The following is a 14,462-nucleotide window of genomic DNA, read 5'->3' as shown; positions in this document are numbered from 1 at the left end:
TTGGGATACAGGATAGTGGGCTAGTTGGGATACAGAATGGCAGGGTTTGGGAAAAGAGAAGGGTGGGATTTGGGAACAGAACAGCGGGGTTTAGGAAAACAGCACTGGGAATTGGGAGGCAGAATGGCAGAGTTTGGGAACATAGAACAGTGGGGGTTTGGGAACAGGACAGTGGGATCTGGGAACACAAGGGCAAGGTTTGGGAAAACAACAGTAGGGATTGGGAAGAGCACAGCGGGGTTTGGGAAAACAGAAGAGCACGGTTTGGGAACCAAATGGCAGTGTTTGAGATACAGAAGAGCAGGGTTTGGGCAAACAGAACAGTGGGGTTTGGGAACCAGAAAGGGACTTCCCCCCCCCCCAGCCCCAGGCAGAAGGAGCGGGGTGGCCGGGGGCAGCAGCACCCAACCCCACAGGGCGTTGCGCAAAGCCCCCGCTGGGCGCAGAGCAGGAGGATGACACAGCAGCACGAGTGTCCGCAGAGTTTATTTCCTCAACTCTCGGTTACAAAAAAAAAAAAAAAAAAAAACAAATAAAACACACCAGAAGTTTTACCCCTACCCGCCCACACCGCCTATTTCCCACCCCCCAGCCCCCCCCCCCTGCCCCAGCTCAAACGTCGTAGTTGGGGTTCTTGCGCAGGATGACGAAGCCCTCGAGGATGGGGGTGACGGGCACGTGCTCCTCCGTGGCCAGCTCTGCCCGCTCGCCGTGCGCCAGCAGCACCGGGGTGGTGTGGGTCTGGAAGCCGGTGATGGTTTTGGGCTTGCCCGCCTGGCCCACCACGTCCACAGCCTGCCGGGGAGAAGCGAGATGAGAAAGGGGCACAAACGGGGTCCCCCCAGCACCCCGTCCCCAGCTCTGGCCGCCCCCTCACCTGTCCCACCCGAACCGAGACGGGCAGGGGCCGCAGCTCCTCGTCGAAGGTGACCAGCATGCGGGGCTGCATGGCAGCGACGAGCCCGTAGAGGACGTAGTGGGATTTGCCCAGGATAACTGGAAGGGGGCAGAGGGGAGGGGGTATAGGGTCAGCACCCAGCAGCACCCACCCCACGGGGCAGAGGGGCGCGGAGCCCGCAGCACTCACTGTTGCGCACGTCCAGGAAGGACACGAGGACGGTCAGCAGCCCGGCCACGGCCACCTGGCTCATGAGCTGCCGGTCGCTGTGGTAGGGGCACAGCGTGAGCGTCCCCTTGCCCAGGTGGGTCAGGCCCTGGGGGGGCAGAGAAAACATCTCAGTATGCAATAGGACAAGTCCTAGGATCCCTGAAAGCAGCACCACGAGGACTCCACCGCCTCCGGTACCCCGCACGGGTAACCCCAACCTGCCCCTTCCCCACCCCGTGGGGCCGTCACCTGGGCTAGCCGCACCATGAAGAGGTTGTTGGGGTCCTTGGCGTGGTACTGGGCGAGCTGCCGCAGCATGGCAGCCAGCCGGGCGTTGTTGGTACCTAGAAAAGAGGGGTCACGGGCAGAAATTTGGGTTTAGGGCTTTAGTGTGTCCCCCCCACCAGACCCCCAGGTGCCTCCCAGGCTTACCGCTGCCCACCATGCCCATGGCAAAGATGGAGTTGTAGGAAACCTCGGGGTCAGCGTCGTGGGAGAACTTGCTGAGGGTGTCCAGGATGTTGAGCCGGGGGTTGGACACCGAGATGAGCGCCAGGGCCAGGGGCACGGCCCGGCGCAGGGTGGGCTCCCCGTACCGCAGCTGCGTGGGAGGGAACGGGGGGGTGCTGAGCCCCGGGTCCTGGCACCTTGGGGTGGCCCCCGCCCGGCTTACCAAGCCTACAGAGACGTGTTCTGTTTTCCCAAGACCCCTTCCACTGTGCCCAGCCCCGTGTTGTCCCCCCGCTGCCACTCACCAGGTGCCCGAAGGTGCGCAGGGCCATCTCGGCGCCGATTTCCTCGCCCATGGCGATGAGCGCGATGCCCAACACCGCTACGCCCTGCGGGGACACGAGTGCTGAGCGCAGGGAGCACCCAGCCCCAAAGCCCAGTTCCTACAGCCCCCCCCAAAGCCCAGCTGGACGCGGGGAGCAGGGCAGCCAGCGGGGAGCTGCCTTCCCTCAGCTCCAATCCCACAAAGAGCCCGGGGACCCCTCGGAGGCAGCCCCCGCGCCTCCCCCCACCTGGTGCGCCCCCATGTCGGCCGAGCTCTCTTTCTTCTCCTTCTCTTTCTTGTCCTTCTTGTCCTTGTCCTCCTCCTTCTCCTTGGAGTCAAAGTGCTCGCTGCAGATGTGCAGGAGCTGCTGCACCTTCAGGACGTTCCCCGAGCCTGGGGGGGAAGCAGCAGGGCCGGGATCAGCGGGTGGAGGGCTCAGACCTCGCTCCCCTGGGAGCCCCACTCACCCGCGTAGGCGCAGATGTCCACCAGGGTGTTGGCGAAGCTGCGGAAGGGCTCGGACACCACCTCCAGCGCCGCCAGGATGGCCTCGATCGCCTCCCCTTTCCCTGCGGGGCAGCGTGGGGTCAGAGCCCTGCGGCTGGGGGGGTGCTCGAGCTCCCAGCCCCCAGCCCCGGGGGCGGCCGGCGCTGCCCCTCCCTTACCCAGGTGGTTCAGGCCCAGGCCCAGCGGCAGCCAGCGGGCGTAGGTGTCCTTCAGCTCCGTCTCCGATTTCTCCATGATGGTCTGGAGGATGGTGGAGGTGACGTCCCCGTTGCAGGAGCCCACGGATATCATCCCGCAGGCCAGGGCGGTCACGCCAGCCACCTGGAGGAGAGGAGGAGAGGCTGCGAGCTCAGGGAGGGCGCAGAACACCCTCGGGTCCCTCCAGAAATTCGGAATCTCGGAGACCTGGCGGCTTCCCGGCCTCCCACATCCCACGAGTGGCTCAGAAGGGGAAAACACGGTCACGATTTGGCACAGCACAACGCCAGGCAGGAACATGCAGAGCCCAAACGGGCTGGGGGACAGCCCTGGCACCCCCAGGAGCTGTCAGGGACCGGGCAGGGCTGCGGGACCGCACGCACCCACCCCCGGCTTCGCTCCCTACCTCCATGCTGGACTTGGAGTCTCCCATCACGGGCAGCAGCAAGGTGAGGACGTCCTCACGGTTGGAACCCGCATAGGCCAGCCCCAGGCTGTGGAGAGCCCGGAGGAGCGTTAGGGTGGGGGGCTACAACACAGCCAGCGGGGCTGGGGGCATTTCCCTTACCCGAAAATGGCCCCGATCCGCATGGTGTTGCTGTTGTGGAGGACGTAGTCGGACAGGAGGGCCAGGGCCGGGTCGCACTCGTTCCTGACCCCTGAGTTGACGATGCCACAGGCCAGGAGGGCTCCCGACTGCAAGGCAGAGGCGCCGTCACACAGCGGCCACCAACACACAGAGCTCACTGCCAGGCAGTGACCAGCGTCACCCCACAGGTCTCACCCTCCCCCCAGGATGGGACCAAGCGAGCAGCGCCACGCTGGAGCCAGCTCAGCAGCCCTGAGCTTGGAGGTCTGCAAGAAAAGTACCCCAGAAACGCTCCAGGGAGTTCCTAGAGCTCCTCAGCCCGGCTCCAACGCCTGGGATGCATCCAGCCCCTCCAGAGGCAGCTGCACACACACAGCCCACCCCACGGGGCCAAAAAACTCGGGTTGGGGTCAGCAGCACTCACCTTGATGTAATCCTCTGAGGAATACAGGTACTTGTCGATCTGTGTGAGCCCCCCGTCCACGTCCCACAGCAGTATGGTGCCCAGCGAGGCTGCGGCACTCAGCATCCCTGGGGGCCAGGGGAGAAAAGCCCACGTCAGCCCCAGGCGATGCGCCCTGCCTGGGCAGGAGGCGGCCCCGGGGGAGCTGTGCTCAACGGCCCCGCTTTCAGCAGGTCCCCAAAAAGGCCAGGGTCACCACCCCGGGGCTCTCTCAGGGCAGCTGCAGCCCCCGGCCAGCCGGCTGTCTCACCGTGGTCCTTGTTCTTGTACAACCATTTATTGCCATCGTCTGTCAGCAGCTTGTCTTGTCCGAAGGCAGCGTTCACGAAGCCGTTCACGAAGGAGGAGGCCAAATTCATCCGGGCTGAGTCCACCTGGGAGCCGCTGCCCCCGAACCCTGCGGAGCGACGGCAGGGTGAGGCAGGCAGCAAGCAGGGCACCCAGCCACACTGTCCCACGCCACACCGTCAAAAATCTGTCCCCTCCCATGGGGAAAGAGGTGCCCGAGCCCACGGCGGGCAGCAGAGCCTGCTCCATGCAGGGCCAAGGGTCCCCAGAGGTCCCCAGCGGGCTGCCTGCCCGTCCCAGGACCCCCAGCAACTCCCCAAAGCCAGGGCCAAGCGAGGCCACAACGCAAGCCCTTACGGTTATTTTCCAGGTGGGTTTTATAAATATCATCCGGCACCTTGGGCTCCATGATATCCAGCTGCAGAGACAAGGGAGAGGGGGTTATCTCCTCGCCCACACGCCGCAGGAGGCTGCTGGGCAAGGGCAGCCTCTCCAGGTGCTGCCTGGCCTCGTGGGGACAGAGATTTGAGGGCAGTCAGAGCAGATCCCAGCTTGGGGCAGCCCCTGGGCTGTTTCCCAGCCAGACGCTCACCTCTCTGGCCAAGGCCAGGAAGTTGCTGTTGAGCTGCACGTTGGACATGATCTCCGTCAGGTCCTCGTACTCCTCCACGTCCTCGTTCAGCTCCAGGAAGACCCCGTGGCGGCCCAGCATGAAGGCCATCTGCTTCTGGACAACCCTGCAGGGAGGGGAGAGGCTTTGCAGGCGCCCAGACCCCGGCACAAACACACGCTGAGCAAACCACCCTCCTTTGGGGGCACACGAGAGCACCCAGAGATGATTTGCTCCTGCCCACGTTGACTTTAGGGACAAAAGCCCACAAATACGTCCAGCAGAGGCAGAATCCAACCCAGCTCTGCCTGGAGGAGGGGCTGCACCCCCACCACACCGTGCTGAAGTCCCAGAAAGCAGGGAGGGAGTCTCCGCTTACACGTCCTTGCAGGAGGTGAAGATGTCCTCCACCAGCTCCACGTCGTTGAGCATCAGGGCCAGGCGCAGGGCTTCGGGGTAGCGGCTGAACTTGCGGAAGATGCCCAAGGCGCAGCGCAGGAGGGCAGAGTTCTCGGGCTCCGGGACGTAGCTCACGCAGCTTGGAGGAGGAGACGGACAGACGGACAGCAGGGTGAGCCACCCGCCAGGTCCCGCGCCCACCGGGACCCGCGCCGGCCCCTCACCTGGTGAGGTAGAGGCACACTTTGGAGTAGGCGTTGTCGTCGATGTACTTCTCCAGCATGTCCATCTGCTCGATCTCCATCAGCAGGTCGCAGGCCTCGTGCTCGGCGTTGTGAGCCATGTTGTAGGGCACGATCTCCTTCACCAGGGTGAGGAGCGTGTCCCGCTGCGCCTTGTCCGCCTCGTCGATCTCCTGCCACTCCTTGGCCACCTCCCCCGCGAGGTGCCTGCGGGGAGAGAGGGAGGTCAGCACCACGAACCAGCTCAGCCCAGGGACGTGAAGCAGCTGCTGGGGCTCTGCACGCTATTTACAGGGGCTTCGTGTTCCTGCAGGGGCTGGAGGGGAGGAAATCCCAGGGAAATCCCCCCCCCAGCCCTCTGTCCTCCGCAGGTCCTGCTCCCAGCCAGCCCTACCTGACGTATTCGTGCCCCCACGACGCCAGCTCCTCCTGGGAGCCCACCAGGCGGTACTTCAGGCACTCGCGCTCCCCGCTCATGGTCATGGCCAGCACAGAAATGATGTCTGCCGCGAAGCGCTGCGGGGAGACGGAGACAGTGCCGAAATCTCCACACCCCCTGGAAGCGAGGGTGCCCCGGGAGCACGCCGGGGGCAAAGGCAGGGCCCCGGCGGGGGGGCAGGGGGGCGCTCACCTTGTTCTCGCCCGGCGCCATGCCCTCGTAGATCTCCTTCAGCTTGCCGTAGTGCGGCCGCAGGAACTTGAGGGGCTTGGGGACGGACGTCATGGAGGTGGTGGAGGAGCGGATCTGCCGCCGCAGCTCCTCCAGGGCAGGGCGGTACAGGGACGTGTCCTTCTCCTGGGGGGGGGCGGAAGGGGCCATCAGGGGGCCGGTTTGGGGCCGTTTTGGGGTCAGATCCCGCCGTTTTGGGGTCAGATCCCGCCGCTTTGGGGCCGGGCACTCACCCCGAGGCGCTCCACCAGCATCTCCAGCTCATCCTGCAGCTGCTTGTCCTCCTCCGACTGCAGGGGGGGGGACAGAGGGGTGAGGGCTGCGTGTAGGCCGGGGGGGGGGCACCCCGTGACGTCACCCCCAAGACGTCACCCCCGTGACGTCACGCGGGGAGCCCCCAAATGACGTCACACCCCCCTCACCCACCGCAGGGAGCCCCGCGGTGAGTGTCACCATCACCCCTCCGGGTCCGCCATCACCCCCCCGGTGCCGCCATCACCCCCTTGGTGACGTCACCGCCCCCCGGTGACGTCACGCCCCCTGAATTGACGTCACGGCCCCCTTTTCCCCTTCATCCGGTGCCGCCGTGACTCAGCGCGGCCCCTCACCAGCTCCTGCTCCTTCTCGGGCCCCGCCGGCTGCTCCCGCCGCTCCCTACCCCACGGCGGGGCCGGTTTCTCGTCGCCGCCCGAGCCGGGCCCGCCCTGCACCCGGCTCTGCCCCCCGCCGCCTCCCGCGTCCATGGCCCCGCCGCTCCGCCGCCGCCTCAGCCGCGCACCGGGCACAACTGCGCCTGCGCCGCGCCCGCCGCCAATCAGCGCGCGCCGCCGCCCTGACGTCACCGCCGCGCGACGGAGGGGCGGGGGGAGGTGGGCGTGGTTAGGGGCGGGGAGTGGGCGGTGCTTAGCGATGTGGCCACGCCCCTCGCGTGGACCGGCACCGGGCGGGGGGGGGAACCGGGACCGGGACCGGGACCGGGTGGGGGGAACGGGGCTGAGGGGGGGATAACGGGGCCAGGGGGGGATAAAGGGGAGGTCAGGGCCATATGAGGCGGCCGGGAGCCCAGCGGGGCTGCTGGCGGCCACCCGGAGCGGTTTGCGGCTCCCGGTACCGGGAACCGGGGCGTGCGGTGCCCGTCTGGCAGCCCGCGGCCGGGTCCCGGGGCCGATGTTGGTGTCAGTCCCGGTGCCGGTGTCAATCCCGGTGCCGATGTCAGGTCCCGGTGCCGGTGTCACGTCCCGGTGCCCTGTCCCGGTGCCGGTACCGGCTCCCGGTGCCGCGGCTCCGCCCGTGCGCACGGCGGGCGCGGCCCCTGGCGGTCACCTTGGGGCGGGGAGGAGCGGAGCGGAGCGCTCAGACCGGGCTGAGCCCCCGGTACCCCCCCGTTTCCATCCCCTCCGGTACCACCGGCACCAACCACCCCCAACCTCCCGGTGCCTACGGGCGGCGCCCCGCCGGTACCCGCAACCCCCGTACACCGGGGGGGCTCCATCCATCCACCCATCCGTCCATCCATCCATCCATCCATCCCAATCCCGGTCCCAATCCCGGTCCCGGTGCCGTTCCCGGTGCCGTTCCCGGTGCCGGTGCCGGTGCCGGTGCCCCCATGGCGGAGGCAGGCGGCGCTGCGGGGGCCCGGAGCTAGGCGGGAGGCGGCCCGGGATGGCCAGGATGAACGTGGCCCTGCAGGAGCTCGGCCACGCCGTGAGTGGGGGCCCGGGGGGGGCGCGACAAAACCGGGAGGGAGCCGGTGCGGGGCAGCCCCGGGAGCTGGGGGGGCTGCGGGGGGCTGCGGGGGGCTGCGGGGGCTGGGCAGCCCCTCCCCGTGGTGGCAGGGATGGGGGGGGACAAGGGAGGGGACAAGGGGACCCCCCCACAAAGCTTGGGGTCGGGCAGGGGGTCCTGGGTGCCCCCCCGGTCCTCCCCGCTCCACCGGGGCACAGGGGGTGGTGGGGGGCTGCGGGGGGCGCCGCCAAAGCCAGCCCCGGGGTGGGGGGGAGAAGGGGGGGTGACCCCAAATTGAGGTGCTGGGGGGGACAGCGGTGACAGGGGGATGGGTTGGGGTCCCTGGGGGGCTGCCCCCCCCCCAGATAACCCACGGGGCGTTAACTCTGGAGCCTACTGACGGCACCGCGGCGCCCTCCCACCGCACCCCCGGCTCAGCTCCGCGCCCCCCCCCCCAAAAAATGGGTCCTGGGCAGCCCCCCCAGGCCTGATGCAGGGGGTCCCGGCCCCCCCTGGCTTCTTTCACCCCCTCCTCTCCCCATAAAGCCCCCCCCCAAAACACCACCCACCCTGCCCCGGTTTCTTCCCTTTGCCCCGAGCACGGCGGGGGCCGGGTTGGGGTCCCGGGGGGGTGCCCCCAGCTGTGCCCCCCCCCCTGCACATCTGCATGGAAAGTTCCAGGCTCTTTGGGGGGTGGGGGGGGGCTGAGGAAGGGGGAGGGGCAGAGCAGAGCCAGCGGTTGCCTGGTGACGAGGACCACGTCTGATGCCGCGGCTGCCATGGTGACAGGGAGGGATGCTCCAAGCCCCCCCCAAAAAATGTCCCCCCCGTGTCCCCCCCCCCAGCACCCAGCCTCACCCTCCTAGGGGCTCCGGGGGGGGGGCAGCCTCCGAGAGAGACCCCAGCCTCCCTATGAGCCCCCCGAGCGGGCACCAGCCCCCCTGTGAGAGCTGGGGAGGGTGAGGGGGGGGCTCAGCCGGCCCCCCCCATTCTGCGCCCCCCCCCCAGCCCGCTGTGTGCCCCGGCAGATGCCCGACTACAAGCGTGCCACGCTGCAGGAGGATGAGGCACCGGAGCCCACGGGGGACGGCAGCGCCTCCCCCGACAGCGTGGAGGTGAGCCCGGACCCCCCCCCAAATCCCAAAACCCCCTCCTGGACCCCCCCCCAATGGTTCCTACAGCCCCAACCTGCCCGCAGCCTTTGGGGGGGGGCAGCGGGAGCGGGACTGGGACGTGGCCAAAATGCTGCAGAGAGCGCACAGGAGCCAATTCCCTCCCTGCAGCTTCATGGGGTGGCACCGTGACCCCCCTGGGGATGCCCCAGCTGTGGGGTCACCCCTTCCAGGGGGTCCCGGCGCTGTCCCCGTGCACCCAGGGGCTTTGTGGGGGGGGGGGGCACAGATGCGATGCCGGACCCCTGCCTCCTACCCAGGTGGGGTTTCGGAAGGGGCCGGGGCCGCTGCTGAGCCGCCTGGCGTCGCGCAGCCAGCTGGAGCTGGCACTCAGCGCCGTCGCCGTCACCCTGGCCCTGCTGCTGGGCGCCGCCGTGGTCGCGCTGGCCGTGCAGTACAGCAGAGGTAGGGGCGGCGTGTGACCCCCCCGCGGCCCCAAGGACAGCGGGATCGGGGGCACGGCCTCGTCCCCGGGGCGCTGCGCCCACCCCGGGGGGCGGTCGGGGCTCGGCACCGCGGTGCGCCCCCCGGTTTGCCCCCCGCGCACGGCTCTGCCGTCCCCCCCAGACCCCTCCCGCAGCACCTGCCTGACCGACGCCTGCGTGCGCGTGGCCAGCAAGATCCTGGAGGCTCTGGACCCGGCCACCGACCCGTGCCAGGACTTCTACCAGTACTCCTGCGGGGGCTGGATCAGGAGGAACCCGCTGCCCACCGGGCGCTCCAAGTGGAGCACCTTCAACAGCATCTGGGACCAGAACCAGGCCATCATGAAGCACCTCCTAGGTGGGCGGCGGTGGGGACACCGAGGTGGGGACACCTTCGGGTGCAGAATTTCTCCCCACACGCCCAGGGCTGAGCCACGGCCCCCCCCCGTCATGCAGAAAACGCCAGCTTCAACTCGAGCAGCGAGGCGGAGAGGAAGACGCAGCGCTACTACCTGTCCTGCCTCAAGGAGCAGCGCATCGAGGAGCTGGGCGCACAGCCCCTGGTGGAGCTCATCGACAAGGTGGGCGGCACGGGGACCACCGGGGGGGTCAAAATGTCCCCGTCCTCTCCCATCACCCCCCCAGCTGGGTGACGGATGCCCCCCCGGGGGCTGCTCTGCGGGCAGATCGGCGGCTGGAACGTCAGCGGCTCGTGGAACCAGAGCGGCTTCATGGAGGTGCTGAAGGTGGTGTCGGGCACCTACCGGGCGACCCCCTTCTTCACCGTGTACGTGGGGGCCGACTCCAAGAGCTCCAACAGCAACGTCATCCAGGTGGGCACGAGGGGCTGTGGGCACCGGGGGGGGCACCGGGGGGCAGCGGGCTGCCCGTATCGCCCCTCTGCGCCCCTCCTAGGTGGACCAGTCGGGGCTTTTCCTCCCCTCCCGGGACTACTACCTGAACAGGACGGCCAACGAGCGGGTGAGAGGGGCGGGAGCCCCCCCGGGAGCTGGTGCCGTGGGGGGGCCAGGCCTGGACCCATGGGTGGGGGCGTCCCACGGATGGGACTGAGCTGGCTGCTGGGGGTCCCGCTAGGTGCTGGCCGCCTACCTGGACTACATGGTGGAGCTGGGCACGCTGCTGGGGGGGGCCAAGGAGCCCACCCGGCTGCAGATGCAGCAGGTGCTGGACTTCGAGACCCTGCTGGCCAACATCACCGTGCCCCAAGCCGAGCGGCGGGACGACGAGAAGATCTACCACAAGATGAGCATCGCCGAGCTGCAGGTGGGCACGGCCGGGGGGGGAAAAAATAATTTTGGGGGTCCCTCCGGGTCCCCTCCTCGTCCTGAAGCCCTGGGGGTGGAGGGGAGTCACTGGGAAGGAGCTTTTAGGGCAGGGCAGGGATTTGGGGTGCTGAGGGAGCTGGGGATGGCGGGGCAGGGGGGTGCGGAGCCGTGCCAAGTGCCTGGGGGGGCCACATCCCCGTGTCCCCCAGGTGCTCGCCCCCGCCATCGACTGGCTGGATTACCTCTCCTACTCCCTGGCCCCGCTGGAGCTGGCTGAGACGGAGCCCGTGGTGGTGTACGGGGACGCCTACCTCCAGCAGGTCTCCGACCTCATCAACAGCACCGACAAGAGGTGAGACCCCCCGGGGCTGAACCCTCTCGGCGGGGGGCACCGGGCGCCCTCCTCTCCCCAGCCCCGTGCCGACCCCTCTGCCCCCGCAGCGTCCTGAACAACTACCTGATCTGGAACCTGGTGCAGAAAACCGCCTCCAGCCTGGACCAGCGCTTCGAGACGGCCCAGGAGAGGCTGCTGGAGACGCTCTACGGCACCAGGAAGGTAACGGGGGGGGGGCTCCGGGACCACCCCCCGCCACCCGCAGCAGCGCGGGGGCAGCCGGAGAGCCTCTGCCCTTGGGGTGCCCTTGGGGTGCTGAGCCCCGGAGGCTGCAGGAGGATTTGGGGACTGGTTTTTGGGATGGGGGGGGGGCGCTGCTGGGGGATTCCCCACAGCCTTGGGGGGCAGGGAGGGAGCAGGGGAGGGGGTTTGGGCTGCCCCGGGGGTCTCAGGGGCTCCGGTCTCCCCCCCCCCGCAGTCCTGCACGCCCCGCTGGCAGACCTGCATCTCCAACACGGACGACACGCTGGGCTTCGCCCTGGGCTCCCTCTTCGTCAAAGCCACCTTCGACCGGGACAGCAAGGCCATCGTGAGGACAATTCCCCCCCCCCCCTCACCCCCAGTTCCCCCCCCTGAGCCCGGTGACGGTGAAATGGGACCCCCGGGGTCGGGGTTAGGGGGTCTCCCTGTGCTCACCTCCTGCCCGAGCCACCCCTATACGATGGGTACCAGGGGGTGGCACGGGGGGGCACGGCAGGGGGTGGACAGGGTGCGTGTCCCCCCCCCGTCCCCAGGCGGAGGAGATGATCAGCGAGATCCGGACGGCTTTCGAGGGGTCCCTGGACCAACTGGACTGGATGGATGAGACGACGCGGCAGGCGGCGAAAGAGAAGGTGCCCCCGGGGGGGTGGGGGTGGTTTGGAGACCCCCCCCCCAGGTATTTTCTGGCCCCATCTCACCCCCAGGACCTCTCCCCACGCAGGCGGATGCCATCTACGACATGATCGGCTTCCCGGACTTCATCCTGGACAACAAGGAGCTGGATGATGTCTACGATGGGGTAGGGGGCTCCAAGCCCTGCAGGACCCCTGCTGGGACAATTGGGGGGGGGGACACAGGGCACCAAACGGAGCCACCTGGGCACCCAGCAGCACCCCGTGAAGCTGGACACGTCCTCACCCAGCCTCTCCCCCCCAGTACGAGGTGTCCGAGGACTCCTTCTTCCAGAACATGCTCAACTTCTACAACTTCTCCGCCAAGGTGATGGCCGACCAGCTGCGCAAGCCCCCCAACCGGGACCAGTAAGGGACTGGGGGGGGCTCTGGGAGGCACTGGGGGGACACGGGGAGAGGAGGGGAGAGGTGACCCGTCCCCGTCCCTGCCCCGCAGGTGGAGCATGACCCCGCAGACCGTCAATGCCTACTACCTGCCCACCAAGAACGGCATCGTCTTCCCCGCTGGCATCCTGCAGGCTCCCTTCTACGCCCGCAGCCACCCCAAGTGAGCCGGGAATGGGGTCAGGAGGGGATGCAGGGGGGCGATCCCAACCTGGCGTGCCCAGGATGGGGAGGGGGCGATGCCGTGATCCCTCTGCGCTCACCCGGCTGTGCCCCGCGGCCCCGCAGAGCCCTGAATTTCGGCGGCATCGGCGTGGTGATGGGGCACGAGCTGACCCACGCCTTCGACGACCAAGGTGAGAGCTCGCGGGCACCCCTCATCGCCTTCCCTTTCCCCCCCCCGAGCCCCCCAGTGCTGGGGGGGGGGGGAATTGCTTCGCCATCCATCGCATCGTGCGTGCTCGTGGCCGCGGCCACCCTCACCCCCCCCGGCTGGCTGGCTTCCCCTTCTATGTCCTGTCTCCCCAGGTGGCACCCGCCGATTCCTCCCCCCGGCTTCTCTGTGCAGCTTTCGCTCCATCCGCTTGGTGAGGACACGGTGGCTGCAGCTCGGGCCCCCCCTGCGGCCTGCCTCCTCCTCCTCCTCCTCCTCCTCCTCATCTTCCTCCTTTTTGGGGCCCGCTCACATCCCCGCTCTGCTTTGCGCCTCTCACCGGAGCCAGCGGGGGTTGAGCTGGGGGGAAAACGGGGGAATTTGGGGTCACGGGGACACCGGGGAGGGGGACAAAAACACAGCTGAGCCCAGGGACAGAGACCACCTGGAGCAGGAGCTGGGGGACACCTTCTCCCCAGGGTGCTCCAGGTCCCCTAAAGTCCCCCGGGTGCCCCCACGGTGGTGCCCGGTTTGGGGTGGGCTCCGCGGGGAAGGGGGTCAGCATCCCCCCAATGGCTCGGTCCCGCAGGCCGCGAGTACGACAAGGAGGGCAACCTGCGGCCCTGGTGGCAGAACTCCTCGCTGGAGGCCTTCAAGAACCGGACGGCGTGCATGACGGAGCAGTACGGCCGCTACACCGTGCACCGCGAGAAGGTCAACGGCCGCCAGACGCTGGGCGAGAACATCGCCGACAACGGCGGGCTGAAGGCAGCCTACAACGTGGGTCGGGGGGCCCGGGACCTCGTCTTTGTGTGTGTGTGTGCCCCTTCCCCCCCCCGGGGCTTCACGCTGTCTTCCCCCGCAGGCGTACAAGTCGTGGCTGCAGAAGAACGGGGATGAGAAGCGCCTGCCGGCCCTGGGGCTCACCAACCACCAGCTTTTCTTCGTGGGTTTCGCCCAGGTACCGGTGCCGTGCCTTCCCTTCCCCACCCCTGGGTGCCACCCCACTGTCCCCACCCCACCTAACGGGGCCGGGGCCGTGCCCCACGGTGCTGGGGATGCCGACGGGCTCCCCTCATCCCCCTACACCCGTTCCAGGTGTGGTGCTCGGTGCGGACGCCCGAGAGCTCCCACGAGGGGCTGGTGACCGACCCGCACAGCCCCGACAAGTACCGGGTGATCGGCACCCTCAGCAACTCCCGGGACTTCGTGGAGCATTTCGGCTGCCCCCTGGGCTCCCCCATGAACCCCGGCCGGCACTGCGAGGTGTGGTAGCCACCGGCACAGCCCCGCGGGGACGGGGGGGGGGCACCGGGCCCGGCTGTGACCTCCGTACCCCCGCACCCTCACCGGGTGCCCACCGGGACCCCCCCCGTGCTCACACCGCTCCCCGTGCCCCCCCTTGGCTCCCCTCCGGTGCCCGGGGATGGGATGTAGGGGGGGTGGCGGGGAGGCCGCGGTGCCCCCACGCCAGCCCCACTCGTGCCACGACCCCATGGGGGGGGGGCACCAGAGCCGAGCCCCCCCCCGGTGCCGGTGTGAGCCCAGGGGGGGTGCCCGGTGCCGGTGTCCCCCTCGCCGCCCCCCCCCTACACCCCCAATTCCTCCTCCCGCAGCCCGGTGCCCGCTTGCTGGGGCCGGGGGGCGGCGGGGGGAGCCCGGTGCCCGCCGCTGGCTTCACGGGACGATTAAAGCAGCTTCCACACAGCCGCCTCTGCCTGCTTCGTGGCGGCACCGGGGGGGGGGCTGAGGAACCGGGGAGGCGGCGGAGGGACCGGGAGGGGGTGAACGGGGGCTACGGGCACCGGGGTGTGAAGATTGGGGCACGGGGACCGGGTGGGAACACCGGGATGTGGAGACACGGACACCGGGAGTGGGGGGGGGGGGGGGGGGCACGGCCCGGCCTCGGGCCTCCAGGTCTACCCGGAGCCCCCCCGGTAAACGATACCGGGCCGCAAAGC

General features: G+C 68.8%; 2 protein-coding genes across 4 annotated transcripts; one reads left to right on the top strand and one right to left on the bottom strand.

Annotated features, from left to right (window-relative positions):
* Positions 1 to 606: 606 nt before the first annotated feature.
* PSMD2 (proteasome 26S subunit, non-ATPase 2) lies at positions 607 to 8,163 on the bottom strand. Of its 2 annotated transcripts, none has more exons than XM_032193085.1 (21): positions 8,144 to 8,163; positions 6,083 to 6,139; positions 5,811 to 5,975; positions 5,574 to 5,695; positions 5,162 to 5,386; positions 4,918 to 5,076; positions 4,521 to 4,665; positions 4,286 to 4,346; positions 3,891 to 4,037; positions 3,602 to 3,708; positions 3,157 to 3,284; positions 2,995 to 3,082; positions 2,549 to 2,711; positions 2,351 to 2,452; positions 2,131 to 2,276; positions 1,864 to 1,947; positions 1,541 to 1,709; positions 1,358 to 1,452; positions 1,088 to 1,214; positions 878 to 996; positions 607 to 795 (listed from the first exon to the last, which is right to left on the bottom strand). In XM_032193085.1, exons 2-21 carry the CDS (start codon positions 6,101 to 6,103, stop codon positions 613 to 615), a joined length of 2,556 nt encoding a protein of 851 aa, XP_032048976.1. In that variant the 5' UTR covers positions 6,104 to 6,139; positions 8,144 to 8,163; the 3' UTR covers positions 607 to 612. The 2 variants fall into 2 exon arrangements, with proteins under 2 accessions (XP_032048976.1, XP_032048975.1); XM_032193084.1 differs by lacking the exon at positions 8,144 to 8,163 and adding an exon at positions 6,458 to 6,588.
* On the top strand, positions 7,391 to 14,210 carry ECE2 (endothelin converting enzyme 2). 2 transcript variants are annotated; one of them, XM_032193086.1, is made up of 19 exons: positions 7,391 to 7,553; positions 8,603 to 8,689; positions 9,007 to 9,151; positions 9,314 to 9,529; positions 9,628 to 9,752; positions 9,858 to 10,004; positions 10,087 to 10,152; positions 10,267 to 10,455; positions 10,667 to 10,809; positions 10,899 to 11,013; positions 11,270 to 11,380; positions 11,586 to 11,684; positions 11,774 to 11,851; positions 11,989 to 12,092; positions 12,181 to 12,291; positions 12,417 to 12,484; positions 13,091 to 13,281; positions 13,367 to 13,462; positions 13,600 to 14,210. In XM_032193086.1, exons 1-19 carry the CDS (start codon positions 7,512 to 7,514, stop codon positions 13,774 to 13,776), a joined length of 2,310 nt encoding a protein of 769 aa, XP_032048977.1. In that variant the 5' UTR covers positions 7,391 to 7,511; the 3' UTR covers positions 13,777 to 14,210. The 2 variants fall into 2 exon arrangements, with proteins under 2 accessions (XP_032048977.1, XP_032048978.1); XM_032193087.1 differs by lacking the exons at positions 13,367 to 13,462; positions 13,600 to 14,210 and adding an exon at positions 12,657 to 12,715 and having other exon boundaries at positions 13,091 to 13,250.
* Positions 14,211 to 14,462: the final 252 nt, after the last annotated feature.

The sequence above is a fragment of the Aythya fuligula genome, chromosome 9 (genome assembly GCF_009819795.1).
Source record: "Aythya fuligula isolate bAytFul2 chromosome 9, bAytFul2.pri, whole genome shotgun sequence".
NCBI classification, from domain to species: Eukaryota; Metazoa; Chordata; class Aves; order Anseriformes; family Anatidae; genus Aythya; species Aythya fuligula.
This window is presented reverse-complemented; position numbering and strand designations above follow the sequence as displayed.